This window comes from Chiloscyllium punctatum, chromosome 25 (assembly GCF_047496795.1).
Source record: "Chiloscyllium punctatum isolate Juve2018m chromosome 25, sChiPun1.3, whole genome shotgun sequence".
NCBI lineage: Eukaryota > Metazoa > Chordata > Chondrichthyes > Orectolobiformes > Hemiscylliidae > Chiloscyllium > Chiloscyllium punctatum.
This window is the reverse complement of record NC_092763.1, coordinates 43,805,830-43,827,734: the sequence shown is the minus strand read 5'-3', so window position 1 is coordinate 43,827,734 and position 21,905 is coordinate 43,805,830. Positions and strand designations below refer to the sequence as shown.

The following is a 21,905-nucleotide window of genomic DNA, read 5'->3' as shown; positions in this document are numbered from 1 at the left end:
TCCTTAAATTACAGAAATTTAAAAAAAGAGGAAACAACAAAGAAAACTGCTCAGACAGATTTAGTGATCCTGATCAGAACTCGGCTCCAGTTTTAACATCTGTCCTTCCCATTTTTATGCTGTCATTATCAAATCAAAATGGGGAGACAGATACCAAATCAAATCAATGTGCATGGAATAAAAATTAACATTACTTGAAAGCACTTTTATTCAATTACATGTTAAGTATTGTTCTCACCAGCTGAATCACAAACTTTCTCTGACAATTCGATTCTGGCATAGCGTTTGACAGCACCATCTCGTTTCTGTCCAGTAACACAATATCCAGCAGTTTTTCGCATTTTCTTATTCCAGGTTATCACCAACTTCTCCGGAAGCTGCAAAATCATAGGGAATGATAGTCATATCCAAGAACGGACAAGTTTGTTGGCTGGCAACCATTATAGGATCAATAATGTTTTACCTTCTGCTGAAAAACACTCTTATTGTATAAATTATAGAGTTCTTGAGTTAATTCCTCACGATTTTGTTTGAAATTTTTTACATATTTTGACGAGCTGAGAGTCAAGTCCTGAAGGAAACAGCAAGGTATTTGGCACCTGATGAGAAACATTAAATCAAAATTAAGGAATAATCGCTCACCAAAAAGGAAGCTCTTTAAAAGAAAAGAACCAACCATATTAATTAATGTAAGGGGTAATTGCAGTCTCATGCATCATACAAAGAGGACATTGCCTATAACTTAATGACGATAGCCCATTATTGACATTCAAAATTGTGATTACAAAACATTCACATAAAAAGGATCTAAAAAGATCACATCTCTATTAAAAAATGCTCTGGGACAAAAAAAAAGTTCAACATGCACAGGACCTGTAACACACTATCAAGTTTGTTATGGTACTCTCAGTCAGTTATGACTAGATTACATACTTATCTACCAAGATCATTGGCAGATGAATTCTGGTGTTCTTTCCATATCAGACAGACCAATTGAGCATTTCCAGATTCATAAAATAAAGATCCAGAAATATCCAATCGTGAGAATCTAGGTTTTGACAAAACAAAAACAGACATTGACAACACCTCAACAAAGGACTGGCCAGGAAACCTTTTAAGAATACGTACTGTCTCAATACTGGACGTTGAGATTGTGACTCAGAAACACTCGATAGATTAAAGTCTGATACTTGGTTCAATGAAGTTAGTTCTGATAGAACACTTTTCACAGATTTTGATGGCTGGGTCGAGATCGGAACAAATTTCTTCTTGTCTCTAGATTTGCGGTTCACTTCCAGTGTGTTAAAACTTGGTTTTGGTTTCACTGGCTCTATGTGGTTTAAAAAAAAAGGGAGAATAACGAATTTATAATAAAATAGACAAAATATGCAAATTTTCCTAAAAAATTGTTTTACTACAGTTTATTTTAATTTTAAACGTAAGCTGAAAAGTGGCAACTATATTCACGCCACACATGCCAGGCAGTGACCATCTTCACAAGACAGACAATCTAACTATTGCCTTTTGACATTCAATGGTTATCCCCCACTATCAACATCCTTGGAATTAGCATTGACCAGAAACTCAAATGGATTCACCATATAAATACAGTGGCGAGAAGTACCGCAGTGAGTAATTCACCTACTGACTCCCAAAATCCTGTCCATCATTCATAAGTCAGGAGTGTGATGGAAAATAGCCCCATTTGCCAGATGAATGCAGTTCCAATGCTACTTGACACCATCCAGGACCAATAAGCTGGCTGGATTGGTTATGGATGTGGTGTCATTCCATTCCTTTACTAATCACATTCAAATAGCAACAATGTATATTATCTATACAAAGTACTGCAGAAATTCACCAAGGATCCTTTGACAGCATGATTCAAACCAATGATCACTAACATCCAGAAGGACAAGGGCAATGACAGCAAATATATCAAAACGCCAAGCCACTTGGAATTATAGCACTACTGCTTCAGTGTCGCTTCATCAAAATCTTGGAATAACCTCCTTAACAGATCCAAACAATGACCATGCTTACCAACACCTTCTCAGAGACAACTAGGGACCAATTCAAGATAATATTTTACGTTGATGTTGGTTCTCTCACTACATGCCCTAAATGCACTTTAGCAGATATGTTCTTCAATACACAGCATGCAAAAATGGCTACTAAGCCACTTTTGCTGATGGTCAGCAGATGGGTTTGATTGTGCCATCAGCATGTGTATCTCGGACTGCTATAAACTAGGACCAGGAAACCATTACCAACTAAATTAAACCCACAGCCCAAAATTTGGCACAAAATTTCAAAATTGGAGCAAGAATAACATTTAGAGGAGACAACACAGACACCATGTTTAAGAGGAGGCAGTAATGGACGGGTAATATCACTAGAATAGTAACGTTGAATCTCAGATTATTGCTCTGAGGACATAAATTTGAATCTCACCACGGCCAATGGCAAAACTTAAATTATATATAAAAAAAAGCAGGCCTAACATCAAATATGTAACCACTGTCAAAATTATCATAAAATCCCATCTGGTTCATGAATACCCTTTAGGGAAGGATATTGGCAGTCCTCAAATAGTCTGGCCTACAGGTGACCTACATGCTGACCTTTAAAGCTCTCCAGGCAACAAGGGATGGGCAATAAATACTGGTCTAGTCAGCTCTACTCACATGATGTGAACAATTAAAACAATTGTCAGATGATATCCAACCTGGGTACAGAGGAAATTTCTCAGAACAGTTCCAAGGACAAGTGATTCTAGACACAAGATTAATGTGGAGTATCTGGGGTATTTTCTTTCAAGCAGAAAGGAGATTGAGTGCAGACAATACAGGTACACCAGATTATCTCCTTTTAAGTAAATCTGTCACAAAGAAAACCTGGCCTAATCAGCTGATGGTACATAGATTTAAAGATTTTGGACAAGTGTTAAAAGGAAACAAGGGAAGAAATTTATCCTAACTTTCTATTCAGTAGTTCTCGAACCATCAAGCTAGTTTCAAATAATAGCCCAATGGGGATACATGCTGCAACATCTAGCTGTAATCACTCAGATTAGGTGAAACAAGGTCATGAAAGGATTAATAACTCATGAATGGGTTCACACACTCAAAGCAGACATCCTATGTACATTCACATACATACCTTCACATCAATAGGTTGATTTTGCTTAAGGATAGTGAATTAACAAAATAACTTAAAAAAAACTTACCAGTATTAGCCATTCTTTCATTCAAGTTGCTGGAAATTAGATTTGGATCTCTCTGTGTTTTGCTTTTAATCCTTTGAAAAAGTGACTCAAACTCATCGCTTGATGTATCTGATGGATTTGACAGTTCATTCAATTTTTTGGCGTTCGTGGGATGATTTGAGCTACTACCACCTTCTGAGCCCATGAGTCCTGTGGTTTAAACAGAATTCAACATGCCCAAATGTAATGCTCAGATTTCTTTCTTTCTTTCTCCTCCTGCCACTCCACAATATGTCCAAAAGTTGATCTCACTGCCCACTTCTAATAAGAAAATAGCCTAAAAATAGGAAGTATTTGACCTTGCTCAAGTATACTACAGTCTGCCCCAGAGGACATGCATTTGCCAATTCCTGACTTCTCTAAATTGATTTATGTTATCCTTGAAATCAGGTGAGGAAAATAATGATGTGAATGCAGCATCAGCTTACCACCATTCACAAATTCAAAATATGAAAGCAGTATGTGAAATAGTATCAAACTATTCATTAATTATTGCCATTTTTCATAAAATATTGCTGAAATTCTACATACCCGAGACTCAATTTTTGTAAGATGCATTAACACTGAAATATAATTTAAATAAAATTATAGTGGATTGTAAGTTCTCTGTGTCCAATGTTCCTTGTCAAACTTGTCTCCAAAGGTAGACGCTTTTTATTTCCTCCGGACTCCTAGGTGCAAGTTTTGAATTTAGATAACAAGATGCTTGCATGCTTCTTCTCAGCTACAGCAATATTTTACATAGCATTCTGCTAGTTTCCTATTGAAGAGCATGCATTATGAAATTAACAGAATTTCTAGTGGGAGAGTTGATGCTTTGAACATGAGAAACAACCATGAGCAAATGGGCATCTATAGAACTTTTTGTATGCAGATTACTTACCAATATGAGCGCTGTGCTCTTTCTCCACAGTCCCGTTTATATCCAATTCGTCAAAAGATGACTCATCACTCACAATGAAGTCTTTAAGACTGTGCAGAAAATCATTGTTACATGGAAATTGAAGGGCATAAAAATAAATTCTTAAATATAAACGTTCAGTCATATACCCTGTATTCATGCCTCCTGACAACCATCACCACCAAAAGGCCAATCATTAGGCACTGAAGAAACTGAAATGGAGAAGTCATGCACTTCATTTTGGCTGACACCCACTCCATACCACAAAACTGTGATCAGTCAGGTCAATATTGAAATTGAGATTTGTCATGATATACTAGTAACATGCGATTTTTTTTTAAAATGGAGAGAGACAAACAATAATGCTAAGGAACAACTTGGACTATAAGTACATATTGTCCCCACTCTCTAGTTTATTAAAGGCAAATAATGGTATGGAATGTGAAAAAAACAATAGGCTCTCGATCTTTGCACAATGCTGCAAAACAATCGAACAACTAATAGAAAGTTAGCATATGTTTACAGAATGAAAGAAATCTATTGAGGCACATAGACATTCAAGATCAAGTGCAGTCTCCAACAGCAGTATAGTTAGTGGGTCAGGCATACTTGGAATGACAAATGCAGTCCTACTATAGTCCCTTTAAAAGTCGTGAGACATCTAGGGAATTTGATTTTTTGCTGCATGTACGGAACAAGTTGACCTGGATTTTTGAAAGATCTGGAGATGCACGAGAATTTCATATATCCAAGCAGTAATTTGAATTGGCTGCACGTAAAAGGGTTCATCAGAACTCCAGCTGAAGTGATGTCAGCATAAGAAATCAACCACATTGTAAAATTGCAAACCAGGCTGGGTGACACAAATTAAAAGTTGAACAGTTAACAGTTAGTATTAATGGACATATTTGCCAAGGTAACACCTCAACTAGAGTCCACCTGCCAAATGATCAGCACTCTCCTTTCATGTTGATCTCTGTTTTCCCTTGAATTGGTACTCTTGCAAAACGGCCTGAATGCAAGATGAAAAGCTGCAACAAAACAGGTCTTTTTTTTTCAGCAAAGTCCAAGTTCTGTACTACCAATATTATTGAGACAACAGTATTTTATGATTGAAATGAGTGAAGTATATAAAAGCTTGGCAATCTATCAATTTAAGCAAAAATGACATGGATGATTTTAAATCAATTATCTAACTTTTGCTCATAGGACCACCACCCCCTAGGGGATTCAGTTTCACCTTCAAATCTAAAAGTCCAACAACTTGTGGACCTGTTCTACTGAAAATCTTGCTATTAAAATTATTTCAATGAAATAGGAATTAGTGGAACTATAATTGTGATATACAAGAAAGAGCAAATAAATGGTGAATGTTGTCTACATCGTCTATTAAGGTCTAAAAGTCACTGAAATCAGTCCCGACCGAATTACTGGATCCTATGAATTAAGACTGTTTCTAGGCTGATCTTGATGCACGTTCTGTACAATGACGTAACTTGATTTTCATTTAATTAAACATTCAGTCGGTACTGACCTGTCATCACTTTCCCTCCAAGCTCTGTATCTTTCTGGTTGCACTTTTGGTGTCTTTACTCGCACTAGAACTGCCGGAGAAAAAGATCACACCCATGTCAACATTAGCCCTTTTGCAATTCTTATCATGCTATCTGCCTCCATCTTCATGCATATCCTTGCTGACATCTCTATACATAGCACAAAGGGAAGTATAAAGATCAGTGCATTAAAAAAAGATATTGAGAAACAACCCACCTCACTGTGGACTGTTATGGGACACAGGCAGAGTAGGATGCTCCAGGCGGAGCTCCTCTGTTCCACCTGTTCTTTTTCTCCTTCCTTTTTAAACTTCTAACTTTCAACTTATTCACAGGGGAACGGATGAGGCGACTCCTGGACTGAAATCTGTTGCAGCAAGTCCCAGACCAGGCCAGCACTTGAGGTAAGGCCTGGCGGAGAGTCCTGGATTGGAGGCTGGCTCAGAAGGTGGGTCCCATACCGAAGGCAGGAGCGTCCTCGAAATGAGTCCTGAATACAGGCCATCATGAGGAGACACATCCCAGACTGGAGGCCGCAACAGAAAGGAGAGGCCTTTGCGGACTGGACGCAAGGCCTCAAGTTTTGAAGCCCAGCATGAACTGGAGACTGGCCCGGTGTAGTCTGAAGGCTAGGTGCTGATATGGACGAGGGTGTAACTGGAGTACTTTTTCTCCCCTTTTTTATTCTTATGCTGGACTTTTATGTACTATTTTTTTCAATTTTGCATCAAACAATTCAGTATCTGTATGTCGGTATCTTATACCTAACATGACTCCATAAGTAGCTACATTGCAAACTTTTCACTGCACTCATTTAAGTGCACATGACAATAAAGCTCATTCTAATTTGAAAGAAGCTAAAGGTAATAAAATAATTAAAATTCTGTGACACAATTTGTAATTATAGCACTTTTGATCTATTTATGAAATGCAAATACTGTCAGATCACTTCAAATTGATAAAATATTAGACTACACAAGAAATCAGAACAGAATAGATTAATGGTCCTTCAAAACCACAACATCATTCAATACAATTGTGGTTGATCCTGAATAATAACCACACCTTCCTGCACACTTCCCCATATCCCTGGATTCCCTGAGATGCCAAAAATTTGTCAACTCTAAAACTGCCTGAAGGGATGAAACATTCACATCCTCCAGTAGAGCACCAAAGACACACAGCCCTCAAGTCTCATTGCTTCTTATTCCCTTCTGATAAGATTGGTCCTTATCCTGAAATATCGTATTTTCAGATTCTCTGACCAATGGAATCATCGAAACATGCATCTTATCATGGTGTTTCATGGGGACAAAGCTGAGATGTCTAAGTTTACTGGAGTTCAAATGAGTAGATGAAAGGTTAGTCTGTATTTTAACCCCTTGTCCCTGTTGTCCCTACCTCAAGTGCTTTTGCTGGGAGTGATGTCAAAATAAATTTATTTTCAGTTCAAACAAGTCAAAGAAATTTCATGTTGTATTTCAATCCCTTGTTGCCCCAATCCCAAATGTATTTGCTGGGGATAGTGAGGGGAATGCTTTTTTGTTTGAAAAGAGTCAAAGGAACTTTATTTTGAATTCCAAAGAGTCGTGGAAACTACTTTTTAAGAGTAGAGTAGAGTGAGCTTTGCTCTATATTTAACAGAATGCTGTCCCTACCCCATAAGGGTCAAATAGTGATGGTGTCACTGAGACTTGATGTCTCCAAAGAAACATATCCCTTGATGAAGGAATCAATGACTGGATCATAGATTTAAAGTTGAGAGTTGCTGCTGGAAAAACACAGCAGGGCAGGCAGCATCAGAGGAGCAGGAGAATCAATGTTTTGGGCATAAGTCCTTCATCAGGAATGAGGCTTGTGGGTCAGGGCTGAGAGATAAGTGGGAGAGGGGTGGTGGGAGGAGGAGCTGAGAAAGCGATAGATGGATGAAGGTGAGGGAGAAGGTGGTAGGTCAGAAGGGGGAGTGATAGACAGGTCTGGAAAGTGGTGCCCAGTTGGAGGCTTGGGACTGGGATAATGTGGGGAGAGGGGAAATGAGGAAGCTGTTGAAATCTACATTTATCCCATGTGGTTGCAGGCCACAGTCAGGAAGACCCCATCCTACTTGAATTTACTAACCTCAAGGAGGAAGCTAACCCTCTCAAGAACAATTACCAATGGGCATAAACATTAACATATAACACCCATACTTTAGCAATGAATTAAAAAAATTAAACAGCCTTCAATCAATCCCTTCAATATTTTTGTGATTAATAAACAAATGAAATGAAAAATAATGACTTTCTATAACAGCCTGACAATTTTTCTCCTGGCCTTACTCTGCACACATATGCAGAAGGCAATAAAGGCAAATGGAATTTTGCCTTTGTAACGAAAGGAGTCAAGTACAGGAGCAGGGATGTCTTCCTGCAATTATACAAGGGCTTGGTGAGATCACACTTGGATTATTGTGCACAGTTTTGATCTCCTTTTCTAAGAAATGGTGCTCTTGAAAAAGGAGTGCAGCAACTGTTTACCAGACTGACTTCTGGGATGGTGTGACCAATGATGGAATAAAGCTTGAAGATAGGATTAAATTTGCTCGAGTGCAGAAGAACGCAGGGGAGAGGAAATCTGCAAAATTCAACAAGACCAGGCCGGGTAGATGCAGGAATAATGTGTCAAATCACAGGAACCTCATTTATGACTGAGATAAAAGAAAACTTTCTTCACTCAGTGAATGGTGAGGAATGAATTCACTACCTCAGAAAACAATCCAAGGCCAAAATATATGATTTTAAGGAGATGCATACAGTATTGGAACAAAGGGTTAAAAGGCAATGGGGGCAAAGCAGAGAACAAAAGAACAAAGAAAATTTACAGCCCAGGAACAGGCCCTTTGGCCCTCCAAGCCTGAGCCAATCCAAATCTACTGTCTAAATCTGTCACCCAATTCCTAAGCATCTGTATCCCTCTGCTCCCCACCTACTCGCGCATCTGTCCAGACGCATCTTAAATGAATCTACTGTGCCTGCCTCTACTACCTCTGCTGGCAATGCATTCTAGGGTAGGTGCCTGGAATTACCCTCTGTGTAAAGTACTTGCTGAGTGTATCCCCCTTAAACTTTTCACCTCTCATCTTGAAAGCGTGACCTCGCGTTATTGAACCCCTCACCCTGGGAAAAAGCTAATCTCTATCAACCCTGTATATATCCTTCATGATTTTGTAAACCTCAGACAGATTCCCCCCTCAATCTCCTTTTTTTAAAATGAAAACAATCCTAACCTACTCAACCTCTCTTTCCAGCTAGCACCTTCCATACCAAGCAACATCCTCGTAAATCTTCTCTGCACCCTGTCCAAAGCGTCCACATCCTTTTGGTAATGTGGCGACAAGAACAGTACACAGTATTCTAAATGCAGCCGAACCAATATCGTTGGTACAATTTTATCATGACCTGCCAGCTCTTATACTCAATAGCCCGTCCGATGAAGGCAAGCATACCATATGCCTTCTTGACCACTCTATCCACCTGTGCAGCAACCTTCAGGGTACAATGGACCTGAATTCCCAGATCTCTCTGCTCATCAACTTTTCCCAAGGCTCTTCTGTTTACAGTATAGTTCACTCCTGTATTCTTTGACAGTCCCCTATGCTTTCTGCTACTCCACCAATCTTCGTGTCATCTGCAAACGTGCTGATCATACCAACAGTGCCCTCTTCCAGATCATTTACATAGATCACAAACAACAGTGGACACAGCATTGATCCTTGTGGAACACCACTGGTCACCTTTCTCCATTTCAAGAAACTCCCTTCAACTACTACTCTCTATTTCATGTTGCTCAACCAGTTCTTTATCACCCTGCACACCATATGACTTCACTTTCTCTATTAGTTTATCATGGGGAACCTGATCAAATGCCTTACCAAAGTCCATGTAAATGACATTTACAGCCCTTCCTTCATCCACCAACCCTGGTCACTTCCTCAAAGAACTCTATTAAGTTGGTAAAGCACGATCTCCCCTGCACAAAACCATGTTGTCCATCACTGATAAAGCCCATAAATAGATTTTATCCCACAGTACCTTCTCCAGCAACTTTCCCACCACTGACGTCAGGCTCACTGGTCTGTAGTTACCTGGAATATCCCTACAACCCTTCTTGTACAGGGAGACAACATGAGCAACCCTCCGGTCCTCCGGCACCTCACCTGTGTATAAGGATACCACAAAAGGTATCTGTCGGGGCCCCAGCTATTTCCTCTCTCGCCTCCCTCAGCAACCTGGGATAGATCCCATCCAGTCCTGGGGATTTATCCACCTTAATAACTTCTAGCCTACCCAACACACCTTCCCTACTTATGTTAACGTGATCCAGAGTTATCAACCTTCTATGCTAATCTCAACATTCATCATGTCCCTCTCCTCAGTGAACACTGACGCAAAGTAATCATTCCGAATCTCATCCATTCTCTCAGGTTCAACACGCAGCCTTCCTTCTATATCCTTTCATGGACCAATCCTTTCTCTAGTTACCCGCTTGGTTTTTATATAAGAATAAAAGACTTTAGGATTCTCCTTAATTCTGCTTGCTAAAGCTACTTCATGATCCCTTTTAGCCCGCTTTATTCCGTGTTTAAGACTGGTCCTATTCTTCCGATATTCCTCCAGGGCCCGTTCTGTTCTTAGCTGCCTGGGCCTTATGTACGCTTCCCTTTTCCTCTTGGCTAGTCATATGATTTTTCTTGTCATCCACAGTTCACGAGTCTTGCCTTTCCTATCCTTTGCTTACAACGGGACATGCCTATCCTACACTATCTTTGAAAGCCTCTCACATATCAAATGTGGACTGCCCTTCAAATAGCTGTGCCAGTCCACATTTCCCAGCTTTTACCAAATGTTGATATAATTGGCCTTGGCCCAGTTTAGTACTCTTCCCTTAGGACCACTCTCATCTTTGTCTACAATTATTCGAAAACTTACAGAATTGTGATCACTGTTCCCAAAGAAATCCCCCACTGCAACTTCAACCACCTGGCCTGGCTCATTCCCCAACACCAGTCCAACATGGCCTCTTCCCTTGTTTGACTATTGACATACTGCTCTAGAAAACTCCCCTGGACATTTCTTACAAATTCTGCCCCATCCAGACCTCTGACACTAAGGTGTATCCCAGTCAGTCAATGTTGGGAAAATTCAAATCTACCATCACTGCTACCCTGTTGCCTCTACATCTTTCCATAATCTGTTTACCTATTTGTTTTTTTAACTCACGCTCACTGTTGGGAGGTCTGTAAAACAGCCCCAACAATGTAACTGCACCCTTCTTATTTCTCAGCTCCACCCATAATGCCTCACTACTCAAGCCCTCCATAGAGTCCTCTTTTAGCACAGCCGTGATATCATCCCTGACCAGCAATGCTACTCCTCCCCCCTTTTGTAGAGAATGCATATAGAGTATTGTATTGGATGATTAGCCATGATAATAATGAATGATGAAGCAGGTTCAAATGGCTGAATTGCTTACTCTAGGTCCTATTTTCCATGTTTCTCCAAACTGATGAAGCCAGACACCAATGCTACAAATCCCATCCTCATCTTGTGTTCCATTCCAAACTCACTGAATCCAAATCCACAGCTCTAGTCCTTCCGCTCCCTCAGGCTGAACACTGACTCCACTATTTCATCAATCATCCTTCTAGCTCCATGCTCCTCCCCCACCCCACAGTTATCAAGATCCTTCTCCTCCTCCCCCAAGAGGAGGAAGCATCACACAGGTGATCCATGAGCAATGCATTGTGCAGGCTGCACATGGGTGCAAGGTCTTCCAGCAACAAAGCCTCTGCTGGTCCAATTCACTGCAATATAGCCCTAATACAGAACTGCTCAGTATACATGCATATTAGCAGTCTTACCAATTCATTCTGGTGTTCTGAAGGTTGGTTAAGGTATTCTGTTGAAGCTGTTTTTATATTATACAAATAATTCATCATGCAGTTATCTTGATGTGTTCAATACAACTACAGGGTGACAAAGTTTGAACCCCTAAAGTCAAATTTGTTGAAGTCAAAAGTAAAACTTACAAACAAACACAGGCACACATTTAAGATGGTACTCACATTTTTCATAATCTTCATCACCACTGGAATCTGTGTTTGGTTCAAATGATCTGATACAGACAAAATATGAACAATGTTTATCATGACAATGACTTCTATTTATAGAACAATAATGCACACAGGCTGCTTTTCAGTACAGACCGGAAGCAAAGGTCCCTTCTGTCCTTTCAGTGGGACCAATGATCCTGTCACACTATTTAAAAGAGCAGGATTTTTAGATGTGCCTGGTGCTGCTCTTAGCATGCTCTCCTGCATTCTCCATCGAGTCAGGTTTGACACCCTGGCTTCTTGATGGTCATAGTGGGGGGTGGAGAGAAGAGAAGAGAGAGAGGAGGATATACCAGGAGACTGCAGATCGTTAGGATATCTGGTTGGCTTGGACCAGTTGGACCGAACAGTCTGTTTCTCTGCTGTACATCTCTATGACTCCAATACATCCCCATTAACCTGCTCAATTATATCTCAAGTAAACATCAAAAGAAAACAGATCATCTGGTTGTTATTGCATTGCAGTTTGAAACGTCTGGGCGTGCTTAATGGCTGCCCCATCTGAACAATAAACGGTGATTATACTCCAAAAGCACACCATTGGCTCAAATGCATTGAGATGTATTTTGATCATGAAACAAACCATATAGACAGTGATAGATAGTTTTAAAACTATCTTCGCTATTGAAATAATCAAATATTTACCTACACTGCCAATTGTTTCCAACATCTGCATCAATTTCCCCTTTAAAACATTTTTTTTTAAATATTAACTCAATGAATGTGGGCAATACTGACTAGTCCAGCATTTGTTGCTCTGGAGAAACTGGTTGTGAGCTGCTTTCATGAACCACTGCACTCCTTTGTGTGTAGAGACAACTGCAGTGCTGTTAGAAAAGAGTGTTCCAGGATCTTGATCATACAAGAGAAAGAACATGAAAATAGTCCAAGACAGGAGTGTATGACTCAGTGTGAAACTTTCAGTTGAGTATTTCCATGCACCTGCTATTCATCCTTCTCAGAGATAGAGATCCCAGTTTAGAAAACATTGTCGTAGGAGTCTTGGTGAATTACTACAGTGCATCTTATAGATGGCTTATACTACTGCTATTGTGCATCAGTGATGAAGGAACTGGATGTTCAATGTGGTAGGTAGAGTATCAATCAAGGAGGATATTTGGCCCTGGATAATGGGAAGCTTCTTCAGTGTTATTAGAGCTGCACCAACCTAGGCAAGTGAAGAGTATTCAATCACACTTCTGATGCAAGTTAATGGGTGACAGGTATTGGGGAGACAGGTGGAGAGGAATTCATCAGAACTCTCGAGCATTGTGTATATATCTGATTTCAGTTCAGTTTCTGTTCAAGATATTGACAGCTGATATTATGGATTCTACTTACACCATATTTAGATGGTTAAGATGTAGAATGATCTAAAATATATCTTAACATTTTTAATTACCTTAAATTTTTTATGCTATGGTTACTACATAAATGACGTTGAAATACTCTTATCCCATTTTATCAAACTCTTTATAATTTTGAGCATAAACATCAGATCTTCTGTAAATACTGTCTATTTTAACAGAGCTCAGGCTCTTTAGAAAAGCTGTCATGACTAAGGACTCTCATCCAGACACGTGAACTACTTCTACATATGAAAAATCTAACATCAATAGCTTGAAATTCAAAAATCAATTGAGCACATACTTGAGTTCTGGCATAATCTTGGATAGATTAATAATCAATGTATTTGAAAAATGGCATGTAGCTTAAACAATCTATACACGATGGAAAAATCTCTCCAGATGACTTCAATCAGGATTTATTGAAACAAGAGACTGCGACATCCCTACAGTATTTCAACTATGCCCACACCTTATATTCTTGGTCTTTGAGGTCCTTCTTGCTTTAAAGTCTAAGTTTAATGCCTTCTTTTGGACGACATTAGAGAGAACACCTGTAAAAATAGAGTGATATCTTGGATTAGAAACTTGAAACAATGTTAAAATGAAACAAACAAACCCAGAAACACTCCCTTAAATATACAGTGCATCTCAGTGGAATGATCTGCTGAACAAATTTAAAGAAAGAGTCCTGCAAGTTGGTTTTCAATTTATGCATTTTGGGATGGTGTGCATAAAAAGAGAAACAAGGGCATAAATAAAAGCAAAGAAACGTTTTGGCATATGTAAACTTTAAGAATATTTGATGCAGTGTACAAACTAACTCAAATAAGACAACTATTTTAAAGAGAACAAAATCTACGGAACAAAAAGCATAAAGACCAAATGGTATAGGTGTAGAATTAGTCCATTCTGCCCAGAGTTTGCCCCACCTTTCAATCATGGCTGATATGTTTCTCAAACCCATTTTCTTGCCTCTTCCCATAATCAATGATCCCCTTACTAATGAAGGACTGTCTGTCTTACATGCACTCAATGACTTGCCCTCACAGCCTTCTGTGGCAATGAGTTCAAGAGATTCACCACCCTCTGGCTAAATAAATTCCTCCTCCTCTCATTTCTAAATGGTCATCTCTTCTCTCTGAAGTCAGGTCCTGGTTTCTCCACATCCACTCTTTCAGATCGCCCCCAAATCCTTCAAAACTCCATTGAGTACAGACCCAAAGTCCTCAACTGCTCCTCACATGACAAGCCCTTCATCCCCAGGATCATTCTTGTAAACCTCCTCTGGTTTCCCTCCAACGCCAGCACATACCTTCCTTAGATGCAGGGTCCAAAACTATTCTCAATATTCCACATGCCATCGGACCAGATCCTTATAGAATCTCAGCAATATATCCTTGCTCGCGTAACCTAGTCATTTCAAAACGAATGCTAACATTGCATTTGTCTTCCTAACTGCCAACTGAATCTGCATGTTAACCTTAAGGAGTCCTCATTCAGGGTTCAAAATCGCTTTGAGCTTTGGATTTCCAAAGCTTTCTCCATTTAGAAAATAGTTTATATTCCTATTATTCAAACCAAAGTGCATAACCTCATACTTTCCTACATTGTATTCCATCTGCCACTTCTTTGGCCACTCTCCAAGCCTATCCAAGTCCTTTGCAGCCTCCCACCTCAACACTACCCATCCCTCCACTTCTCTTAAATGTCATTTACCAACTTAGCAACAATGCTCTCAATTTCCTCAGCCAGATTGTGAATAGTTGTGGCCCCAAAATTGACCCCTATGGGGCTCCACACTAGTCACCAGATGTCAGTCATTCTGAAAAGAACTCCTTTATCCCCCTCTCTGCCTTCCTCTAGTCAACCTATCCTCTATCCATGCCAATGGTGCCATGGGCTTTTATCTTATTTACCAGACTCCAGTGTAGTACCTTATCAAAGGCCTACTGAAAATGCAAATAGATCACGTCCACTGATCTGCTTTGTCTAACTTGCTTGTTATCTCCTCAAAGAATTGAACAGATTTGTTAGGCATGACTTCTCCTTGACAAAACCAAGCTGACTCAGCCATATTTTACCATGCACTTCCAAGTAGCCCACAATCTCTTTAACAATGAACCCTAAAATCTTGGTAAAATCAGGCTAATCAGCATATAGTTTTCTACCTGTCTCCCTCCTTAAACAGGCTTATTACATTAGCCATTTTCTCGTCCACTGGGACATTCCTTCACTCCGGTGATTCCTGAAAGATCACCACCAATGCCCTCACAATCTCCTCAGCTATCTCCTTCAGAATTCTGGGGTGTAGTTCATCTGGTCTGGGTAATTTATCCATCTTCAGAACTTTCAGCTTTTCCAGCACCTTCTCCTTAGTGATGGACACGACACACAGCTCTGCCTTTGTTGAAGTTCTGGTATGCTACAGGTGTCTTTCACCATGAAGACTGATACTTTAGTTTATTGATTATTTCACCAAGTTCCCAACCTTCTAAAACAGAAAGAACCCACAAGTGTATCTGTGGCAGATACACTGAATTCTACATTCAGCTTGTTCAATGCACATCAAATCATTTGCGACAAATAGCTGCTGTACATGGGCAGACTTTTCAGGGTTGTGCACGCCAAATACAATAATTTTAATACTGGCAATATGATTAAAGCAAAAAGTAACATTGAAATACACCTGCTGCTTACAGGTCTCTAAATCACTGTCACTGGAATCTGAGATTACTATGGCTCCATGGTGACTCTGTGGCTTCTCACACGTTTTCTTTGTCCATGCACAATCATCAGGTCCTTCTTGCCAGCTTTCCGGAGTAATCTCTGACCGCGATTCAGCCTCGTCCTCAGAACTGGACAATAACAGTTTGCATACACATGAATCACAGTTATTTGGACTCTCCTCTGATTCTGGCTCCAGATTTGTTGTGGTATCTTTACGATTACTTTGCAAGGATTTTGTGATTCTTTCTTGAAGCTGAAAAACAGTAAAACAATCCAGAAATATATTCAGTACTACAATGACAAGATTAAAACACAAGCATCAAGAGGCTGAGGGGTGACCTTATAGAAGTTTACAAAATCACGAGGGACATGGATAGAGTGAATAGCCAAGATCTTTTCCCCAGGGTAGGGGAGTCCAGAACTATAGGGCATAGGTTTAAGGTGAGAAGGAAAGATTTAAAATGGACACAAGGGGCTACTTTTTCCACACAGAGGGTGGTCAGTGTACGGAATGAGCTTCCAGAGGAAGTGGAGGAGGCTGGTATGATTGCAACATTTGAAAGGCATTTGGATGGATACACTAATAGGAAGGGTTTACAGGGATGTGTGTCAAATACTATCAAAAGGAATTTGATTAGTTTAGGATATCTGGTCAGCATGGGCAACTTGGACCGAAAGGTCTTTTTCCAAGTACACAAAACAGTTGTCATGGAAAATTAACATTTATTGTGAAATCTATAAAAGCACGGGAAAACAAAGTAGTAAGGGCCTGACTTTACAGAGGGCAAGCACGACAGTAAATTTGAAGGTTCGCCCAGGACTCCACAACTGGGTAAGATTCTGAAGACTCCCAGGAGGCGTAGGAGCCAGTGCCATGAGGGACTTTCACTTCATCTTGAGCGTTAAATTGGCCCCTTTGCGAGCGAGGGCTGGGAATCTGTGGATCGCCCCGGCGCCGGGGTTGGAATCAAATAGGGTCGGGTAAGAGTCATGGCTTAAGTAACCCTACATAAAGACTCATTCTAAGAAAATAAATAAATCAGGAGGATGGTCCAGTGAACTCTCGTGCGGTATTAGAGTAAAACTCAAGGGAAAGGATTGCTCTCCCTAAAGTGTTTAAGAGACAGCAAGTTTAAGGGTAGTTTTAGACTTGGACTCACCAAAGATGTACCAGGTACATGGTTTCTTGGTTTACCAAAACCAAGGCATTGAGACAGACGTACCCAATGAGAGGGGACCTCCGGAGTGAAAGCAAAAGGATAATGGTAGCACGCAAGAGAGAGAGAGAGAGAGAGAGAGAGAGAGAGACAGAGAGAAAAACACCTTTCCATTAACGCTGAAAATGGGCTCCAGCAAGAGCAAACAAAAACAGGGTCCACAGAGGACTTGGAATGGTCAACCAAAAATAGAATACATGTTAAATTATTACGGCCCAGAGTCTGTAAAGTAGTTAGAATTGTGGATCAATTCCACAATTTTTCCTCAGGGAGGAAGTTTTAGTAAAAGGCAGTTGGAAATACTGAGGTCATGGTTGGAGGAGAGAGAGAAGGAGAGACGGAAGGGAAAAATAGAACCTGTGAATTGGAGTGCTTATAGCATGTGGAAGGCCGAGGCTGATATCAGGGAAAGTAAAAGATAGATCAAATACGCGTACAAACACCAGCGCACATGCAAGCACACTCTGAAACCAACCTAATGAAACTGTACAGTGTCTTAAGTCTGTTCCAGATCCTGACCTTGATGGCTGCCCTCCAAGACCAACAAGCCCACCTACGAGATCCTCCTGGTGAAGATTCCAAGTCAGCGGCCGTTGTCTCAGGGTCTGCTGAATCACCGATAGCACTTCATACCCACAATAGATCGAAGCAAGAAGCCCAAAGGAAGGATGGCCACTCCAAGATGGAAAGGCATCCAGGGCCTGTCCGCAAGCACCCCACGACAGACGATGAGTCAGAAGGCGAGAGTACTGACATATAATCACCTAACCAGGTGGTTCTGCAAGCACTAATGTGGTTGAGGTTGCAGGTCCAGAAGGGTACCCGATGTTGGTCTACCGGCCATGGACCATGAAGGATTTGGAAAGTGCCTATGGGCAGTTGCCTGACCCACGCGAGGTTAGAGGTAATAAGTTCGCTGAAGAAGTGACAAAGTTCTGTACCGAGTTCCATCCCACGTCACATGAAATGAAGTGTCTCCTGGGACAAAAACTGGGTACCGATATCACCAAAATCTGGTATAATTGGCCAACCGCAAACGTCCATGCCAGAGCAACTGACCCACAAGCGGAGCAGAACAGAGACTTTAAATTAGTTTGTTGCAGCGCTGGCAACCGCCTGTAGGGAGGCATTCCCAGTCCGAATGGACATGACCAAAATTGCAATGTGTAAACAACAAGAAGGTGAGACAGTGTCCCAGTACCTTACGTGCCTCACAGAAGTCCATAACACCCATAGTGGATTGATACCACCTGAAGACATAATGACGGCAGAAATCATGCCATATGAGGCACACCTGAGACCACAGCTTCATCAATGGAATGAAGGATGAAATAGCAAAACAGGTTAAAGACACATGTATTACCTGGGACGTGGGAAAGCTGAATTTGATAGAACAACGTGCAATGCATGCTGAAAAATTGCTGGCCCAAGAGAAGGATAAGCGGAAACTAAAGATGGAATAGCAAGCACATAAAGCTCAGCTTACTATGATGCAAATGGTCGCCCAGCAGTTGGAGGGAGGTGCAGCAGGAAAAGAAAGAGGCAGAGGTGGAGGTTGCAGAAGAGGAAGAGAGACTGGCAGAGTTGGATCGGGCGGGTGCTTTGTTTGCAGAGCAATGGACCACTGGGCAAGGCAGTGCCCGCACAGATGGCCTCAGTCAGCCCCGGAGGCTGGACAGCAGGGTGACTGATTGGGGAAGGCTGAGGTGGAGGTGGGTAACCCACAAGGGACAGGTAAGCCTCTTTCCTTTATGCTTGGCAACAAAGACTCGCTCATGCTAATCTCTTCTACTAATCTTATGGGCACTGAAACATGTCCCACCTCCAAACTGAGTGCTAAGATTGCGGAGTGTGGACTATATGTTCAGTATAACAATGATGCGTATAAGTCAATGCCTACCTCTATGTTATATGTGGAAGGTACACCAGTTACCTTTTTAGTAGACACAGGGGCAACATATTCAAATTTTAAATCAAGCCAGTTCAGAGAGACGACGCAAATAAAAATGAGTGGAAGGTTCCTGAACTCAATGGGAGCATCAGGAATCGTGATACGAGAGATTTACCGCACCCCTATTGTGCGAAACCAGTAATGGGGAAACATTCCAATTCTCATTTTGTTATCAGAACTCTTTCCTTTAAATCTGATGGCTCGGGATCTCAGTGAAACTGGGGTTGGATTTGCTCAGTACCCCGGCGGGCTTGCAGGTATTACCAAAAGAAGACTTACCAGTGTAGGCTGTAAAATACGACTCACGACCCCTGATGTATTGTTATGTACGCCGATTAAGCCAGAGAGTGATAAGTTCAGTGAGTGATTCACTTGCCCTGAAAGCAAGTAACCATGTTAATCCTATTAACACCGATTTTCTTGCTAGGGATATGCTGCACTGCACAGCACACATACACCGCAATGGCCCTGACAAATCAAATAAGGAGGATTGGTTCAGGAGACTGGTTAAACCAGATTTGTTGTTATTGTGCGAATTTTATTGGAGTGCTCACAGATATGCAGTCAGTGTGAACTTATCTAAAGTCTCTGTGATGGCAAATAGACCCTATCTTTTTGATGTGGAAGGCTCTTTTCCTCATGTGTCACTGGCAAAGGCGTTCAGCAACAGGTAGCACAAAAAACAAAAGATTGGGTCTGAAGAGACGATGTGAGTATCTGGTTCAATGCAGACATAGAGGAAGAAACTAAATTGGCTAACTTAGGAAGATAGGGCAGTCCAGGTAACCCCCGCTAGCCCTGAAGAGCCTAGGAGGGTAGCCTGCTGTTTTCATAAGGTAGAAGTCTTGGACCCAAGATTGAGAAAGGCCCCTACTGAGTTGTGCGCAAAAGGCAAACACCACGTCGGGCTCAAAAGAGGCTGTGAACCCAGAAGAATAACCCCGAAGTCTGAGTATCGTCCTTGCAGAGCACAATACCCGTTAAAACCCGTGGCTATAGAATGAATTACTCCAATCTTTGAGTCCCTCCTAAAGGCTGGAGTGATAATCCCCTGTGAAAACTCATTGGTGAGAACCCCCATTCTTCCAGTCAAAAAGGCAAACGTTCCAGGTGAACCGGAGGAATGGAAGTTTGTTCAAGACCTGCAGGCAGTCAACAAAGCTGTTGTTCCACCCACACCAAATGCTCCCAACCCCTATTTTGTTTGGCTCAAATTCCACTGGACAGTAAATGGTTCTCTGTTGTGGATTAAGCAAATGCCTTCTTTAGTGTACCGGTACACCAGGATAGTGAATTCGGTTCGCTTTTTAATTCAAAGGGAAATCGTATACCTTCACACGACTTTGTCAAGATTACTGTGAGTCCCCCACCATATATAATGAGGCTCGACGCGTAGTCTGGAGACTTTTGTTTTAACCCCGGGGTCAGCGCTTCTGCTGTATGTAGACGTCTGCTTAGCAGCACCAACAGATGAACAATGTGAGAAGGATACTCTTGCGTTGCTCGGCCATCTAGCAAGGGAAGGGCACAAAGCTAGTCACTCAAAACTACAATTTGTGCAACAACAGGTGAAGTTCTTAGGTCACTTAATATCTGAACAAGGGAAGGCCATTGGTCAAGACAGAGTTCAAGCAATCCAACAAATTCCAAAGCCTCACATGAAGAAACAATTGCGATCCTTTTTAGACATGTGCTCCTAGTGTAGAATGTTTATCCCACATTATGCAACCCTCAAGACGCCCCTAAGTGACATAGCCCATGGCAAAGGGTTGCAGGGCCAGAGTCCATTGCAGTGGACCCCAGAGGCCGAGAATGCCTTTGTTGAATTGAAAAAGGCACTCCAAACTACACCTGTACTGGGGATTCCGAATCCAAACAAGCCTTTTATACAAATGGTAGATGAGAAGCTTGGTTGCATGACACCTGTGCTGTTGCAGGTTCATGGGGGAAAATTGAAGCCGGTAGCTTATTTTCGGCTAAACTAGGCCCCGTAGTGGCAGGATTGCCTAAATGCCTGCGAGCCGTGACTGCAGCTGTTGTAGCGTCCAGGGACAGTGTTAGCTATGGTGAATTAACCCTACTGGTCCCACATGCAGTACCCTTAAAGCTTTCCAAGCAAAAGGCAGCGCACATGTCTGCAGCACGTTGACTCAAATACATACTGTTTTATTAGAGATGCCTAACATTACAGTAAAGTGATGCAACATCCTTAACCCTGCTAGCCTTCTCCCCACAGAAGGAAACAGAGACCGACATGACTGTGTCGCTGTAACTAATGAAATTTGCAGCCCTAGACCAGACTCGCAGGATTCACCACTTCAAAATCTGGATATAGAGTTTTTTTGTGGGTGGGTCAGCATTCAGGAGAAACAGACAGGCCAGAAATGTGTTGAGTATGCTGTAGTAACTACCCACGAGGTAGTCAAAGCGGGATCACTCCCTTCTCATCTGTCAGCGCAAGCAGTGGAGCTGACTGCCTTGACTGAGGCTTGTAAATTGGCTGAGGTAGGGATAATGAATATTTACACCGACAGCAGATATACATTCGGGGTTATATATGATTTTGGAACCCTATGGAAACACAGGTGCTTCTTGACCCCCACCGGAAAGCACATCACACACAGTGGCCTGATTTGTGACCTCCTGGGAGGGGTCCTATTGCCCAAATCACTCGCTGTGTATAAATGTGAAGCCCACACGAAAAGTAACAATCCCATTTGTCAAGGCAATGCAAAGGCAGGACAGCAGCTGCCAAGTGATCAGTTTGACATGTGTATGACAAAAATTT

At 41.4% G+C, this 21,905-nt stretch overlaps 1 protein-coding gene across 2 annotated transcripts in view; it reads right to left on the bottom strand.

Annotated features, from left to right (window-relative positions):
- Positions 1-21,905, bottom strand: part of gcna (germ cell nuclear acidic peptidase) — a 40,365-nt gene that overhangs the window by 6,487 nt on the left and 11,973 nt on the right. For both annotated transcript variants that reach the window (XM_072595172.1, XM_072595173.1), the window contains exons 3-11: positions 15,920-16,202; positions 13,692-13,773; positions 11,826-11,875; positions 5,704-5,773; positions 4,152-4,240; positions 3,230-3,418; positions 1,129-1,330; positions 464-599; positions 239-377 (exon numbers count right to left, since the gene is read on the bottom strand). In XM_072595172.1, the coding sequence (XP_072451273.1) occupies positions 239-377; positions 464-599; positions 1,129-1,330; positions 3,230-3,418; positions 4,152-4,240; positions 5,704-5,773; positions 11,826-11,875; positions 13,692-13,773; positions 15,920-16,202 (1,240 nt within the window). The remainder of the gene's footprint in view (positions 1-238; positions 378-463; positions 600-1,128; positions 1,331-3,229; positions 3,419-4,151; positions 4,241-5,703; positions 5,774-11,825; positions 11,876-13,691; positions 13,774-15,919; positions 16,203-21,905) is intronic.